Source organism: Motacilla alba, chromosome Z (assembly GCF_015832195.1).
Source record: "Motacilla alba alba isolate MOTALB_02 chromosome Z, Motacilla_alba_V1.0_pri, whole genome shotgun sequence".
Taxonomy (NCBI): domain Eukaryota; kingdom Metazoa; phylum Chordata; class Aves; order Passeriformes; family Motacillidae; genus Motacilla; species Motacilla alba.
The window spans coordinates 71,714,028-71,731,414 of NC_052046.1; the positions used below are offsets into that span (position 1 = coordinate 71,714,028).

At 42.4% G+C, this 17,387-nt stretch overlaps 1 protein-coding gene and 1 long non-coding RNA gene across 2 annotated transcripts; one reads left to right on the forward strand and one right to left on the reverse strand.

Annotated features, from left to right (window-relative positions):
* Positions 1 to 484: 484 nt before the first annotated feature.
* Positions 485 to 9,273, forward strand: PHAX (phosphorylated adaptor for RNA export). The gene is made up of 5 exons (XM_038125107.1): positions 485 to 641; positions 2,693 to 3,312; positions 5,086 to 5,206; positions 6,886 to 6,969; positions 8,025 to 9,273. The coding sequence occupies exons 1-5, from the start codon at positions 546 to 548 to the stop codon at positions 8,292 to 8,294; spliced, it is 1,191 nt and encodes a 396-aa protein (XP_037981035.1). The 5' UTR covers positions 485 to 545; the 3' UTR covers positions 8,295 to 9,273.
* Positions 9,274 to 10,083: 810 nt separating this feature from the next.
* LOC119695886 lies at positions 10,084 to 13,702 on the reverse strand. The gene is made up of 3 exons (XR_005255433.1): positions 13,498 to 13,702; positions 13,269 to 13,421; positions 10,084 to 11,808 (listed from the first exon to the last, which is right to left on the reverse strand). It is a non-coding gene; the product is annotated as an uncharacterized LOC119695886 (long non-coding RNA).
* Positions 13,703 to 17,387: the final 3,685 nt, after the last annotated feature.

Consider the following 17,387-nt stretch of genomic DNA (forward strand, 5'->3'; position numbering starts at 1 on the left):
TTCTGCCCCTCCATGGAAAGAATTTCTTCCTCCTGCTGCGGTGAAACTTGTTGTGGTTTAGTTTGTTGCTCCTCTTGTCACTGAACAGAGTCTGGCACCATCCCCTCAGGAACCGCCTTGGAGACATTTATACGCACTAATTAATTCCTTCATAGCCTGGTCTTCTCCACACCTTTATTTACTACACCCTTACAGCTTATCAATTCCGGGATGCCCCTGACTAGGGGATGCATCTGCTGCCTGTGCCACTGATGAGAATGAACCTCCTTTGTTTTGATCAGGCTTGAAAGCACACCGAGACCTTACCCCAAACACTCGCCTTAAGGCAAACCCGCCGCCTCCCACACCCCGCAACACTTGTGCCGACCATCCCAAAGCCCCACCAGCCCCCCTGGAGCACTCTGCAAGGCCGATAACACCCAGCCTCCTTCCACTACGAGGCACTCCCACAGGGCAGCAGCCGGGGAGGAGGAGCCGCGGCCGGGCCGGCCCCGGACGGACGCGCTGTCCCGCCCCGCCACCGCGCTCCGCCCTTCCGCCGGGACATGGCGCAGGAGCCGCGGGGTATGGACGGCGACGTAGAGGACGGCGAGCTGTCCGGCTCCGACTCGGACATGCCCGGCGCCGGCTCCCCCGGACAGGTGCGGGTGGCCAGCGGCCGGAGCGCCGGGCCGGGGTGGGGGGGCTGCGGGACGGGAGGGCCGCGGAGGCCGCGCTTGAGGGGGGGCATGCCGGCGTGAGGCGCTCGTTCGTGGCCTGGGGGCTTCTCCCGCGGCTTGGTGGCCTCTCCCGGGGCTGCTGGCTGGGCTGTCCCTGCGCTGCTGGCTGTCCCTGCGCCGCTGCCGCCGGGGCCTCCCCGCGGAGCCGCCGCCGCGCCGGGCGCGTGGCGCGCGCGGGAACAATGGGGGCAGCGGCGAGCGTGAGGGCGAGCCGCTGGGTGACCGCGACACAGAGCCCCGGGCGCTGCCAGCTGCCAGCCCCGGCGCCCCGCGGCTCTCCGCGTCTGGCTGGAGATGCCAGCGCTGTCCCCGTGTCTCTGTGTTGCGTCCCGTCGTGGCCCCTCCGCCACCAGCCCGATGTCCCCAGCACAGGGAGGGGCTGGAGGTGCTGCAGCCAGGCCAGAGGAGGCTCCGGGATGGGCGCAGGGATGGAGTAGCTCTGCTGGCAGCAAAGGCTGGCACAGCTGGCATTGCTCACCTGGGCAGCAGAAGCTTTGGGCTGAGCTCAGCGTGGCTTTGCGGGGCCTGAAGGGGCTGCGGGAAAGATGGACACAGACAATTGCCAAGGGCTGCAGGGACAGCAGCCAGGGAATGGCTGCCAGTGCCAGAGGGCAGGGCTGGATGGCATCTTGGCAATGGGGAATTGTTCCCTGGCAGGGTGGGCAGGCCCTGGCACAGGGTGCCCAGAGCAGCTGGGGCTGCCCCTGGATCCCTGGCAGTGCCCGAGGCCAGGCTGGACACTGGGGCTGGGAGCAGCCTGGGACAGGGGAAGGTGTCCCTGCCATGGCTGGGGTGGCACTGGATGGGATTTAAGGTCCCTCCCAACCCAAATCAGTCTGTGATTCTCAGAGAGTATGAGGAATTTATTCTGTGAGGAATTTGTACTGAGAGTATGAGGTATTCATGGCAGTGTACAGACAAAGATTTCAAAGGTCAGCGTGTGACACTGTATGTGTAACGAATTTTATTTTCTCCAGCTATTTTGATACTTGCATATCGTTCTGAGAAATGAAGCGCAAAATAAGTTTTTACAGAAATGTTCAGTCTTTTTTATTTATGCTGGGTTTGGGGTTTTTGCATTACACTTGAAGTTAAATATTTGTATTTCATAACGTGGTAAGTTGAATACTTCCCTTTTCTGTTTGGAGAAAGAAGAAGCTGCACTGTGTCAATGAAAACAGTAAGACTAAAGAAGGAATTTTCTTTCACCTGAAAGTGAAGGAAGAGGTCTTATTTTGAAAGATAATGGGACAGCATATAACTTTATGACAAGAAATCAGTCAGGGAATAACTGGAATTAGGAGTAAAAGCATTCCTTGAGCATTTGTATATCAGTGGAATTATTTTTGGTGGGGACGTGTTTGCTCTAATTCATAAGACAGTTAATCCATGGTGTCTTGTTGGTTTAAAGGAGGAAAAATGAGTGATTCTTTAAAGGTTCTGCTGTCCCCAAGCTGGTCATGTGCTGTCCTGACTGAGCGGGGATCACTCTTAGTCTGAGCACCGTCCCAGTTTTGTGGGTTTAGTTTCGGGGTTTATTTTTATTTTTATTTTTTTATTTGGTCTTCTCACTTAAAACTGCAGAGAGATTATTAACATCTCTGATGTTAGACAAAGCTCTGGTAGGTGCTGTGTTTTTTGGTATTTCACTGTTCTTAGAGCCTGCTGTGCATCTTGCCCAGTTTGCGCATATTCACCACTTTTCCAGTTCTGCAATAATTTTTGCTCAGCAAAGTTTGCCTTAAGGGGAAGAGCAGCTCCTGATGTTTTTCTGTGTCAGCCATGCTCTGTTTCATGCTCATGCACTCAGAATACAGGAGTTTCAAAGGATGCTCCTGTGCTGTGGCCCAAGAGATGCTTGTGGAGGTCTGCCTGGCCTCAAGGGCCAGAATTATGTATTTTAGCTAATCGACAACTTGACAGCACTTCTAATTTTCATGAATAATGGGTTTCAATTCGCTTTTTAATTCCAGAAGCTGCACACTGGCAGTGATTCCTGCAGGCCCTTCCAGAGCAGCCTCTCATCCTGTACTCCCAGTGTTCCTTACAGGACCACCAAGAGCCTGGACTCCAGCGAGGAGAGCGGCTCCGACTCCGATGACGACAGCTGCCTGTGGAAGCGAAAGAGGCAGAAGTGCTTCAACTTCTCCCCTGCCAAACCCGAGCCCTTCCAGCTCAGCCAGAGCCACCAAAAACAGACTGCTCTGCATGGGAAGAAGGTCAACAACATCTGGGGCGCCGTGCTCCAGGAGCAGAACCAGGATGCAGTGGCCACTGAGCTTGGGATTCTGGGCATGGACGGTTCAATTGACAGGAGCAGGCAGTCTGAGACTTACAACTACCTGCTGGCTAAGAAGCTGATGAAGGAAGCCCAGCAGAAGGAGGCAGAGACTTTGGATAAGGAGCTGGATGAATACATGCACGATGACAAGAAGACGTGTCCAGCAGAGGAGGAAAACGGGCAGGGCTTCCTGAAACGGAAGCGGCCCGTGAAAGACAGACTGGGGGAAAGGCAAGAGATGAAATACAAGGGAAGGTATGAGATAACAGAGGAGGATTCAGAGGAAAAAGTGGCGGATGAAATTGCTTATCGGTGAGTTAAATAATGGTGCATCTTCACTAAGTGTTGATTGTTGCTAGAAAGAAAGGGGGGGATGTTCCCCTTCTGCTAAATGAGGTGTCACACCAGATTGATGCCTTGGGTTTTAGCTTTTACATTTTTCAGATTCTGTACTGCTTTAGTGTGTACTTTTGAGCTTCACATTAGGGGATGGTGAGCTCTCTGCACAGAGCAGGGAGACAAAACAATTCCTTCTCCAGCTGGGCACCAAGGACAAATGATCCAAATCTCAGGCCCAAGAGCACAAACAAGGTGGAATGAAGAGAGAAAAACAAGGAGGATGGGACTGCATGGGCTGAAGCTGGAATTGGACAATGAACTCCAATTTGCAAATGGACCAAAACTTATAAAAGTGAGAGACCCTGTGACTGGTCATCTAATTTTGTGACCATTTTGGTTTCACCTGGGGTGTAGCCCTGGCTGGGCTCTTGTTATCCATTGAGGCCTTTTAATAAATCCCCTCTTTATTCTTTAACACTGTCCAGACTCTCTTCTAGGTCAGCCTTCTCAAGGCATAATGATCACTAAAAGCAATTCCAAAATTTTATCCCAGGATAAAAATGCATCACTGTGGCTGGTGGTCTTGTAGAAACATCTAAGTAGTACTGCCTGTTTCTTTGAGTTTTTATAGTTTTATTTACAGAGCCACTACGGTAGTTTGTTATTTGGGAACAGGGCAAGGAAAAATACTGCTTCTCCTTATACAGATTTAGTAGTGGCTTTTTTTGGGAAATACCCAGTGGTTGTTTCGAGTTTGACACTAATGCACACGTGCTGTGGTCATCACAAAAATCTGTTCTAAACCTTTGAAACTGAAGATGACTTGGATAGTGCAGTGTTTTGGATGGAGTTAAACTGCCACACTCCTCTGTTAGTGGTGCAAGGGAAGAAAATTATGTTAAATGGGAAACAAGGCTTAGAAGATTTACTGACACTTAGCTTGACATTTAAATAAAACTTGAGTTTATTGGTCATAGTTGTTTTTATACATGTGGTATTACTTCAGAATCTGGTAATACTACAGCAATTAGTTATTAATGTTGTTAAAAGTTCTGGATAGTTTCTCATTTCCTAATTTTAAAAGTTCAGGCATATTTCTTGCAATAAACTCCTTGTTTTATTAAGCTTCATTGAAATAGACCAAAATTTTTCTCCTACAAATAGAAAATTAGAATTGTTCTAATTGTAGTAGCAGTGGCACTGAGCTGTATCAACAGGGTTCTGGTTGTAGTGTACTTTTTTTCTTGTTTTGTTTGTTTTTTATAGATTATTGTAGATCAGTCAATAAACTGATATCTTTGTTATGTAGGTTTGACTGAAATGGCACCTGATACAGGGGAACTTTTATACTTCTGTTTTCTCCAGTTGCTGATTTAACTGTAAATAGTTAATTTTAACTGTTAAGTGCACAAAAAGCTTTTATACTTTGATTTCAGAGGTTTATGCAGGTCTTTGCAGTTTCGTATTTAGTTTGATATTTCACACATCCATAGAAGGAAAATAACCACTCAAGACATTTTCATTGAAAAAAGTTCTCAAAATGTGTGCTGCAGGGAAAAAAACATGCTTCAGAAGCTCATATTTTGAAATCTGATGCAGTAAACAATTTAAACACATTTGAACGCAGACTCTTCAGCACAAAATGAATTATTCATTGTGGAAGTTCCACAGTTAGTTATACTCCAGGAATTATCCTGACAATAAATGTGCCTTTATTTTTTTTTTTTTTCTCCCCTCTCTGTTCAGACTTTGTGAGCCAAAGAAAGACTTAATTGCTCGAGTAGTGAAAATAATTGGGAAGAGAAAAGCCATCGAGCTGCTGATGGAAACAGCTGAAGTAGAACAGAATGGTGGACTGTTCATCGTGGTAAGGAAAATGTCATCCTGTGGGTTTGCCAGGCTCAGGGAGGGCAACACAGCTCTTCACTTGCAGAATTTTCACACAGTGCTGTTGCAAGTCTCTCTTGCTGGACACGTTCTGAAGTTTTATGGCCTTCCCTTGCCATGAGAGTCCCCTAATAAACATCTGTGTAACCTTGCAGCAGGATTTGAGCAAACAGTGAGGTGAATGAAGCTGCAAATTACCCAGGTTCTTGTGCTGAGATTGATTTGCAGGGATAACACTGTGTCTGTTACTGTGGCTCTCCTTGGAATCTTTCCCTCATCCTTGATGAGGATGAAGGATTCTCAGGTTTGAATAAAAGCCAGCATTTCCAACATCCCATTTTCAGAATGACTCCCAAAAGGAAAACTGTTAGCTTTATTAGGGAACCACTGGCTTGTGTGTCAGCAGAGCAAAACTGAGCACTGATTTCTGTTTAAAACAGTGTTAAAAACCCCTATAATCCTTGGTTAGGTTGTCCGTTTTTGGTCTGTTATTGTTCTTGTTAAATAATGAGCCTCAGTACAAAAAACAGGGTGAGTAAGAAAAGCTGTGGGTGAGGAAAAAGTGGGTGAGAATGAGGAGTTACTTTCACTTGGTTTCAATATTTAAGTTCCATCACTTGGAAGTACAGAGGAGGCAGAAAAAGGCAACAAATTCCAGCTAGCTAGTCGTGTTAGAAGCATTCTGTTGTCTTGAAAGTGAAACGAAAAGAAAAGATAAAGGGACACAGCTCCCAGTGGCACAGGTTGGTTTGGAAGCAGATCAGAGTACACTCTTTGAAAGAAAGCAGATCACAAAAGGCACCGTGAAATGCAGGTGATAAAAAGATGTTCACATGTGCTGTTTCAAGAGCCTACTTAAAACTTGACCATCCCTCTTCCTGGAATTTTTAGATTATAAAGTGCGTTATTTATCAGGAAAGTATCGCACTTTGCACCAGTATCATCCAGTTTTTACTGGAGTAAAAGCAGTGTTTTATACTGCAAATTTTAATTGAGTAGAAGTATGATAATTAGCACTTGTAATTTACAGAGGTTTCAGAGCTGAGCCCATTCCATGCACTGCTGTTGCTGCACTGAAAACTCCTGGGTCAAACATGTGGTGGGGAGGAATTTTAAAGTACAGGTTGTGTTTCCTGTGCTTTCAACAGAAATGCAAAATCCTGCAGCATTTTGCAAGTTGTAGCGTTTCTGAGCACAGAAAATTATAAAAAACCCTGGGATGAACATAATTTTGTTAGATCTGTTTTTTAGACATTTTACTGGGCTTATGTGGTAGGAATGCTCTGAGTGTTTAAACTAGTGCATGACTTGTTGCAGATAGCTGTGGGAGTAGTTAGAATATTATTCCTGTTTTGTTTCTCCTCTACCAAAATCAGGTGCAGTGTGTGGTTTTAACAATTTAACATTATATTCTAAGGGAATGTTTTCTGTAATGATTTTCCTGTCCAGATTTAGCAGGCTGATTGTTGACCTTCATATGACTAATTCAGTCACAAATGAGACACAGCCAAGGTTATTTTCATGTGGTATTTGACACACCAGAACTCAAATTGGCTTTATTCTGCCTCAACACTGAGTGTTGCCTTAGAGGCTATTTTTTTTTTTTGTCAACACTTAGCATTAAGCTTGCTATTCCTAATTTCTTCTCTCCCTGTTAAGAATGGCACCAGGAGAAGAACACCTGGGGGTGTTTATTTAAACCTGCTGAAGAACACACCGAGCATCAAAGAAGAAAAAATCAAGGTAAAAATGTCAGAAGTTCAAATGTACATTCTCATTTAGGTGGTTTTTTTTTTCCTACTAGAAATGTCACGACTGAAACTCTCTAACTTCTAACAAATGTCACTGTGTATTCCATTGATACCAGGCTTCCACATTCAAAAAACAGGCAAAAGATAAAAGACCTACTCAAAAATTACTAAACTGCCATTAACTCTAAGCACAGAGAACTCACTTTTGCGTGTTGCCAGTCACAAAAACCTGTGGAGGCAGATGAGGTTGTAGAGTCTGGCAGAGGTAAATGTTAGATTTTCCTGGTTTGTAGATTTGTATTCTTTACAGCAAAGTTGTCCACACTGTGTTTCTCCCCTTGGAGCTGTGTGTCATTGTGCATGGATTGAATGCAGGTCTCCCAGTAGAATACTTTTGTCCTGTATAGTTCTAGCTGTGGCACCAGGCAGAATTTCTCATTGGATCAGTTGATGGTCTGAACCTAATCTGAATTGCTTACTGGGCTCATTGGTGGTACTCTTTAAATCAGTTTTGTAAGTTTGTAAATATTATTTCTCTGAGATCTTTTAACTTAGTGAAGAAAATACCAACTTTTTTTTTTTTTTTTTGGTGGCATATGCTACTTTATTAAAAAAGTTTCTGTTAAGAGTTTTTATTTTGCTTGTAGGTGGCTGCAGGGAATTCTATAAACCCTTCTAGGGTCTGGTACTGGGAATTGAGAAAAAAAGTCAGCCTTATGTCAACATTGAGATTGTTTGAAGAAAAAAAAAAGAGACAGGAAAATAAAACCCTGACATCCTTTCATAGCTTGCAGTGGTCAGGAAAAAAAAATTAAAAGTTGCAAGGCTGATTACTTTACACTATTAGAAAGTAAATTTTCTGTTCTACTCCTCTTCCTTAAGTGCAGTCTTTTCTCCCACTTCTGCTCTCAATAACAAGTAGCTTAGTTAAGTATTGACCAGTATTTGTAGTATTTTCTTTTCATTACTTCACTTTTTGTTTTTTTAGGAAATACCAGTAAAAGGAATATGCAAAAATGTTTTGCTTTTTACTTGTTTTCTTTCAAGGAAATATTCTATCTGGAAAACCAGAAGGAGTATGAAAACAAAAAAGCTGCCAAGAAGAGGAGGATACAAGTTCTGGGGAAGAAGATGAAGAAGGCCATCAAGGGGCTTAACCTGCAGGAATATGATGATGCATCTCGAGAGACTTTTGCCAGTGACACAAACGAGGCTCTGGCTTCCCTGGATGACCTGCAGGAAGGGCACCACGAGGCAAAGATGGAACCTGAGGATACTATTGAAATTGATAATGCCCATGATTTGGAGATCTTTTAGTTACTGATATTCTTGATAGCAGAGTCTCTATAAAAACATGTTAAATGAGCCTTTCTTGTAGTCCCATGGCTTCTTGTTTTCAAAACATGGGGAATATTTGATGCTGAAGAACAGGAGGTAATTCTTAGCTAAATTTAACAGCATGAAAGACTTTTAATTGTCCTGTTACTGGTTTGCTGAGTCCTCAGAAACTGTTAAGATTTTTCTAGGTAAGAGCCCTGTGTCACCTTAGGAAGTGTTTTTAGTCACATGTTAGGTTAGGAGTTAAGGCTATGTTTTAACCAAATACTTCTCATTTAATTTGCTGAAGTACACAAAGTCATCAGGTGAGCAATGCTCTTTACTACAGAAGAACAGAAAAAAACAATGATTTTAGTCTTGATATAAATGATCATATATTCTTAATGTGGCAGTGTATTGACAAAAACAGTATTCATAGGATTAAGACCTTTAAAAACAGATTGGTTTGTGAAATAATTTTAGTGGTCAGTGACCTTTGAATAACAACCTTGTAAATAAGCAGTATTGAGCAATGTATGCTTCAGATTTCTGCAGTATTTTTAATCTTTGTATTCCAATAGTGACTTGAGCTTCCTATCTGTTCTGTCTAAGCATTTTCCATGATTAGACACACACCTAACTTCCATGGATCTTTTTGTTTGCAGACAAGTATAACTGAAAGCCTTCCGAGTAGTGAGATCTTCCTGGGCTGTGTTCCCTTCAAGGGCCTGTAGAATGTACATGCAGATATAAACCCTTTACCTTGCAGTTCTTCTTTCTCTCCTCCTCCTGTGTGCAGTGAGATAATGTGCAGCTTGCAGAAGATCTGGAGTTTTTCTGTGCTGACTCTTGCAGGGGATATTTTTTTTTATTATTTACTTGATGCAGGAAACTGTTGTGTAGTTTGTTAGTTTGGCCGAAAACAATTTTTATGTTGAGTATTGTTTTTAATATAGCTGAAGAACATGTGCAACACTGATACCTATGTCTAAAGTATTTTGTCGCTACTAAGGTGTGGCTTTTTTTTTGTGAGTAGACACTATTCAGCCCAACTTTTGCCCATAAATTTTGTTCACCTTTGAGTCCTTGTGTTTCAGAAGGAAAGTGTGTCACTAAAACACATAATCAGTTTATAAGATTGAACAATCCAGTACTGCCAAGAGCTGGCATTTAAAGGATTGCAGCATTTGAAGAAACATTTCTTACACATAACAGCACATTCCATTACCTGCCTTACTAAACCTGGGTTTTGACTTTTCTGCTTTTTATCTGTTCACATGTCAGAGCTCCTAATTGTTAAAAAGTAAATCAGATGTGCAGCATGCCTGTGCTGGTAGTAGTTGCTCGTGCTGAAGTAACAAAATTTATTATTTTTCCATTAATTTTCCTAACCAGTGATGGTCAGAGTAAACTGGTAACTCCTGTAGGGGAAACAGAATTTTGTGCTGTTTAATTGCTTTGGGACTGTACCATTTCATCCTGGTTTTGGGAACTGCTTGGGGATATGTCTTAACTCTTTTCTGGATAGAATCAGCAAATTGTAACGTTGGTTTAAGCAACTATTTTATCGTTATGTAATTTGCACTGTGTATTTTTTTAATGTTAATATTTCTAACGTTGATTTCCCAGGCAAGGGGTACTGAAATGGTGTGTAAAGTGTTGTCTTTAACAAAAGGGTGATACTGGCATTAAGCAATTGAAGAGGGCAGTGAGGATGGGGAGGGGTCTGGAGAGGGGGCCCAGGGGCTGAGGGCACTTTGAGGATCTATTCAGGTGGAGGAGACTGAGGGGAGACTCGTTGGGGTCTTCAGAATCCTCAGGAGGGGAAGAGGATGGGCAGGCACTGATCTTTTCACTCTGCTGACCAGTGACAGGACCTGAAGCTGGAAGCTGGGTCAGGGTTTCCGGGTTTAGTTTGGGTGTGAGGAAAAGGTTCTTCCCCCAGAGGGTGATTGGGCACTGGAACAGGTTTCCCAGGGCAGCGGTAACACCACCAAACCTGACAGAGTTCAGGGAGTGTTTGGACACTGCTCTGGTCAGGCACAGGGTGGGACTGTTGGGGCCAGGAGCTGGACTGAATGATCCCTTCCAACTTGGCAGATTCCATGGTTCAGTTTCCTCCATTTCTTTCCTTTTCTTACTTTGTGGTGGTTCTCTGTTTTCCCTGTCTGTCAGTGGAGTCCTTCCAAAAGCCAAGCCAGTTCAGAATGATGAGTAGCTGAGTCTTCAGGCTTGGTCCACCAGCAGTCTTGTGTTTGGTATCAAACAGGTTCATTAAGCAGCACCAGTTTCTGAAGTTTCTGAGAAGTTTCCTCTCTCAGCTCCTAATTAATCACCTTCAGTCTTCCTGGGCTGATCCCTGCACAGGGAGCAGCCCTGCCTGTCTTTTGTCTGAGAGCAGATCTGTGTGGATTTTGGTAGCTGATGTTCTGCAGACAGAAATGCAAGCACTACGGGTTGGGGTTTGAGCTCTTCAGGTTTCTCTGATGAGCAGGTATGGTTGACACATTATTTTTTTCTGGAAATAAAGCCTCTGTACTGCTGGTACAAACATCACCCTCCATCACATAAACTATACCAGCATAATGAGCCATCTCTGTTGTACCCAAAGAAGATGCTGGAAAAATGAGGGAACTGTGCTTTGGTCTGAAAACACGAAGTTTGTTTATAACCAAAGACCTTTTGCTACCTTGCATTCAAAATTCCGGTGATTTTTGGTACAACTGGAAAAAATAGTTTATTAATGATTCATTTTAACTGTGGGTCTTGAAAGCATCATTTGAAGTATAATTGCAGTTTTACAGATTCTCCTTCCCCTTCCAAGTAGGTGATCTCATTTAAGGTGTTCTTATGCTTGCTGGGCTTATTAACTGCTGTTCACCAAAATTCTCAACCAAGCGTGGAATGACACAGTTCAAGGTATAAAGGTGATGGGGAAAAGGAGATGATTGTATTAATGATGACATTTTCTTTTACAGAAAAGATGAATTCCTTGTATTTTTTCAGAGTAAAGGTGAAGGCATAGACTGAGTAATAAAGACAATTCTTGAGGGTTTTTTTTAAATTCCAAGTTTTCTATCAGTCATAAAACTTCAGTATGACAATGCTCATTATTTATCCCCTTAACTTAGACCATCATATGACTCAGGCAAGCCTGTCAAAGGCAATATTTTAAAAAAATACATTTATTTCAATGTACAGAGGAGAATTCATGGCTCCAGTGAATGCGGGCTTACTTGGTGCCCTGCTCCTGCTCCTCTTACAGGTCACCAGCACCTCAAAGATCAAAGCCTTGTTCTGAACCACTCTGGGGCTTCAGTGGATCTGGTATTATCCATCCAGTCTTGGAGCTTTGGCATCGCAGTTTGCTGAAGGGATTCCAGGAATGTGGCAGAGACAATGACTGCAATTTCCTGGTACCACCTCCTGGATTCAGCAGGCAGCTGGAAAACATGTGGCAGCCTTTGCAGCAGCTGTGACCTCTGCATCCATTCTTACTCGTGACCTGCCAGACCTAAGGATTCGTTAGAGAATTTCTTTTTTTATTTAAAAGTTACGTATTTGAAGGTTTCTTGTCCCCCCATCTGCAATGCTGATGGATGCCACTTTTTTCAGAGCTGTGGGAGGAACACTCAGCTGTGATACATTAAATATTGCCCAGCCAAGTGCATTTCTAGAATCACAAACATCTGGACCTAAATACTGACAAAAATGAGGAGTGTGTATCTGAAGGGAGACTCTATACACAATTTAGCTATTCTAGATGCCTTTCAGGTAGCTGGGGTTCTTGTTTCTTTTTTTTACTTGACCAGAAAGATTTATTTAGTTATTTAAAGAAACGAAAAAGCCAAAACAACAATTTTGTATCGTTAAATACATACAGAAAAAAATCTTGAAAACTTCTCCCCAAATAGAATGTTTTATTAATTGAAAACTTACGAGTGATTCACTGTATCAGCATTGTTGTTCAAGACATAACCCCTTTGAAAGGTATTCTTATTTTCCTGTGGAAGTTGCATTTTTTAGTTTGCCATCTGAATTTTTCATTTGTTCTATCAATGATCAGTGGTGTTTGGGGTTTGGTTCCCCCCCCCCCCCGCCCCACAATGGATAGTACAGCTATTTACAGTAATTATTTTACATTTGATGTTTAGTCACCACGGATGAGTTTCGTCCTGATACCATTTCAGCCACTAAAATATCTTTATTCAACAAGCAGAACTGGGGGAAATAGATCCTGGAAGGCCAATTTGTCTTGGAGCACCTGGAGAGACCTCATCACAGAGCTAAAAGAAATTCCTCAAAAAAAAAAAAAAAAAAAAAAGAAACAAAAAACCACAAAAAAACCTTGAGAAATTTTAGTTGCTAATATCCTCACACACTCCTATTTCCAGATGTTGGGTAACTGTGATTGCTTTTCCATTTGGAAAACTCATGAGCTGCTGTTTCCTCTTAGAAAACAAACTGAGACAGAATAGTGTGTAATGTTTAAATGGCATACAAAACCGCACCAAACTGTCGTGTGGAGCACTTTCTTTATAAAGAAAAATAATTTTAAAACCCCGCCAATTTACTGTTATGTTGACACACTTTTCTTGGTAAAGAATATGACAACCTAAAATATTTAGGACTCAAGGTTTTGGTGGAAAATCAGAATGTCTGTGTAGATCTACAGGAGCTATGTAGCAGCCCAATCTTATTTTTCCCTAAGTAGTCTCAAATCTTAGACTAAAATTGCATTTATATTTTCTTAGGGAAATATATAAAATATATCTCACACATTGTTGCTGCTCCATTAAGAACTTCTGTCATGGTAGATAAAGATCTATGGTTGACACAACCTTCTTTTCTACAGAACTTATGTTAAGAACAGGTAACACCTGGTGAACCTTATTTAATATAGCAGCATTATTTGGGTTTTATTTTTAATGTTATTCTTCTAAGCTGTTTTTTGCAAACTGCCTGATTTCTTACCTTACCCAGATACTCCCCAGTGAAAGGCACTGAAGATGAGTTTCTGTGCCAGAACATCCTCAGTACCTCTCAAAAGACTGGAGCTTTTTGCAGGCTTGGATTCCCCGATTTAGCCAAAAGAGTGTAGAGCAGATGAATTCCTAAGCACCACAGCTGGAAGTAGAATGATGGAATGAAGAGATCAGGGAGCAAGCAGGTAAAGAAGGGTCTGGTCTTCAGGATTCCTTACCTTGAAGATATATTTTCCTGGGTTCTGCCTGCCCTGACTGACTGCCTGGGCTCTCAGGAACACTCTGCTCAGCAGCCAGCTCTGGCAGTGACCTTCTCCAGGAGTTTCCTGTAGATAGGTCCAAAAGCATTTATGGGATAAGCTCCATGCCAAGGGCCCTGGCCCCTCGGGACACCACTTCCTTTCCTCCCTCCCTGCTGCAGGTTTGTTTACTTCACAAATGAAAAGAGGGAGTGAGACGTAAACCTGCTGCAATTTTCTCTGCACAGCAGCCCCGTAGAGACTGGAGGGATGTGTGTGAGACAAGCCATAAGGTAATTCTCAGAGTCATCTCAGCAGTTATATGAGGAGTTGAACAAATGAGATTAAAGCAGGCATGAAAGAGGTTGTTCATGTCATTAACATCACCCTGCTGCTATCTACAAAACCAGTCCCTGCCCAAGAGATAGCTAAGAGTCAAAACAAGAGGTTCCTCCAGCAAGCCCTTAAAAATGGGGAATTAGAATAGAAAGAAATAGAAATAGATACAAATACAAACACAAATACAAATACATATACAAATAGAATTAGAAATGTTCCTATGAAAATCATCTAGTCCAACTGCCTGACCATTCCAGAGCTGAGAAAAGGTAAAACCTTTTATTAAGGCTACTGTCCAAATTATTAAGGCAGGGGTCAGGCATGGGGTATCCATCACCTCTGTAGGAACTCTGTTCCAGAACCTCCTCTGAAACAGCTTTGAGCCACTCCCACCCATCCTGTCACTGGATCCCAGGGAGTTCTGTAGCTCCCTCTCCATATCCCCTCCTCAGGAAGCTGCAGAAAACCATGAGGCCATCCCTCCAAACAGGACAAACCCAAGCTCCTCAGCTGCTCTTCATGGGACATGGAACTCTGGGTGCATTCCAGTACCGTAATATCCTGCTTCAGCTGTGCCCAACACTACACACAGAAAACCCCACAATGCTCCTTTGGACTTTTGGGAGTGCTTAAGAGCTGACAGCTTTATGTAGGGAAACTTAAGCCTCCCAGCAGCGAACAGGAATTTATAACGATGCTAAACCATCTCTGTGAAATTACTTGATTTCAGTACTAAAGTAATAAAATAATCAAGATTATTTGATTTTTATGAGGGAATGAGTTTAAGTGGGAAAAGCAGAATTTTCTTCTCTGAAGATGTAATTACTTGCAATTTTCAAACCAGCACCCTTTCACTGTAGTTCAGAAATTCTTAAAAAAGATGTAAAGTAGATACAAGTGCCTTGATTCTTCAAGGTGAAGTAGGTAGATGTTAACAGCTCAAACTGTAAAACCTTTAGCCTATAAATGGAGAACACCACACAGTAGGATTTAATGAGCCTCTTTCAAAAGCCTAAAAATTATCTATAGACTGCAGTCCAGAATTGGTTGTACTGCAGGAAACAAGGCTGTGCTACAGCTTTCATTTGCTTACAACTCTGATTTGCACAGGGTAGAAAATAGAGGAAAAACATTTCCATTGAAACATAACCCAGTGATTCTTGGAGGGAGATTTCACTTGAGATATTTCACCACTACTCAGGGCAGGGGAAGAAGGCTTTAAGAGCAACATGTGAGAAATGCTGCCTGTAGTTTCCCTACTCCTTGCATGGGAATTTCTGCATGCCCACAACTCCCTCCAAAATATTCTTATTTAGCTCTGTGATTGCCCCTAATTCCTCCTCCCCACACGAGTACAGCAGAGCATTTGCCCCAGCTGTCTGTAAGGATGATCAGACTTCACCAGCAGCATGCAGACCCCTGGGCTGTCCTAAATGTTTCAAGGCTATCAGAGCAATGGTTTCTACCCTGTTTATTGTACAGTATTTTGGAGAAAGAGAATTAGACCTTCCAGGAGGTGGAACAGCCTCACCTGGGAGTGAGGTCCCTCCCCATTACTGTAAAAAAGGAAAAACATTAAAGGTCTATGGGCTAAGAGTATTGGAAATTTTTCAGAGATCTGTGGGATTTGCAGGTAACTCCAACAAGGGAAGAGATGAGAATCTGGACTCAATTTTTTCAGAAGGCTGATTTATTATCATATATATTATATTAAAAAGGCTATATTAAAACTATACTAAAAGAATAGAGAAAAAGGATTCATCAGAAGGCTGGAAAGAAAAGCAAATGATAATGATAACAAAAGCTCACGGCTCTCAGAGAGTCTTACCCAGCTGCATCCTTGATTGGTCATTAAGTAGAAACACCTCACAGGGACCAATCAGAGATGCACCTGTTGCATTCCCCAGCAGCAGATAGTTACTGTTTACATTTCTTTCCTGAGGCTCCTCAGCTTCTCAGGAAAAAAAAAAATCCTAGCAAAGGATTTTCATACAAATATCATGGTGGCAGAGATCGTTCAGGAGACCTGAGAGAAATTGACTGATTTTTCTTAAACTGAAACACCAATAGGAAGGAGTTAGATTCAGTGACTGGCGGCTCAAGCTGAAGATGTGAGAATGGCACCAAACTGAGCAGTTGCATCCCTGAAGGAAATCCTGTGCAGGTGCTGGATAATGTCTGTGAATCAGGAATGTGAGGGGAGGAAATCTGGATCTGGTGTGTGCTGGGAGGAGAGGCTCCCCCAGGGGAAGATTAAATGAAGGAAATAGCAGTTTGATGTCTGAGAAGTTAAGGAGGTGTCATCAGCAGGACCTGGAGCCAAACTCAGCAAGCCCCATCATCTAAAGTAATGCTGGGGGCTCACTAAAATCCAAAAGGAGGCACCAACCATATTCCTGCCTCAGCACGGGCAGGAAAATTACTTTTGTTTATACATATTTATTTAGATATATAAAAAAATAATTTAAAAAAATTCTGACTAAGTGTGTCATCTCTACCTTCCTCTAAGTGTCGCTCCTGCCCAAGCATTCCCTAGAGAAGGACAGGCATTAAAATAGCTTTTTGCAAAGGGAGTTGGCTGTGGGGTTGTTTGTGCTGCTTGAATGTGCTTATCAGAGACCAGCAGTATTTACTCTTAAGAATAATGATAATAAAAAAAGATAACACATTACCACTGCTTTGTGTTTCTGAGCCACTTCTTTGAAGGTAGTTTTATAATCTTTGCCTGTAGAGCTACAATTTTCACCTTTAAAGCTCAGTCAGGTAATTATGCAAGAATTACCACAGGAGGAAGAAGGAATAATAAATTTTCTATCCTAAAGCATGCAAACACTACTTGCAAGTAAAAAGGTCTATAGTAAATAAATCAACTGATTAACAAAGGTAACTATTCATTAGATTTTTCAGGTATCAGTGAGTAGGATGGTCCTTTTCTACTTGGACTTGGCAGTTGATTCAGAGTGAAGCATGAAGTTTATCATGCAGGCTGGATAAAAAATAAATTACTTCCTTATTCTTTCTTAGTTGTTTCTGCACCCTATACTTCTCCAGCAAAATATCCTTCCATATTGGTACACACAAGAGGAAGTGGTATTTTGCCAGGGCGCATTTAGGGGAAATCACAGGCAAGAGAAATTAGCTACATCCTGAAAGGAAAAGCAGGGGAGAAAGAAACAGATTTTGTTGCTTTAAGTCTTTATTCCAGAACTTTGGAGAGGATGTCTTGCAAGTCCACTACTGCCTATCTGCACGCATATTTTCAGAACTAAGTCATCTCTGCAAGATGTTCGAGCAATCTTTGGCACAAGGCCTGAAATAATTATTCAGATATCTATTAACTTTTGGAACCAGCAGAGTACTGTTTCAGCCTTCAAGAAGTTTGGGAGATGATGAACAGATTCTCAGAGTTCTGGAAAGCACAGGAGTTTTCTTTTGTAGCCATCATATCAGTATCTTAGCTATTGCCTTGTTTGCATTACGCTACTTTCTTTGTAAGAACACATAGGAAGTGCATTATCCTTTAAAAAGCT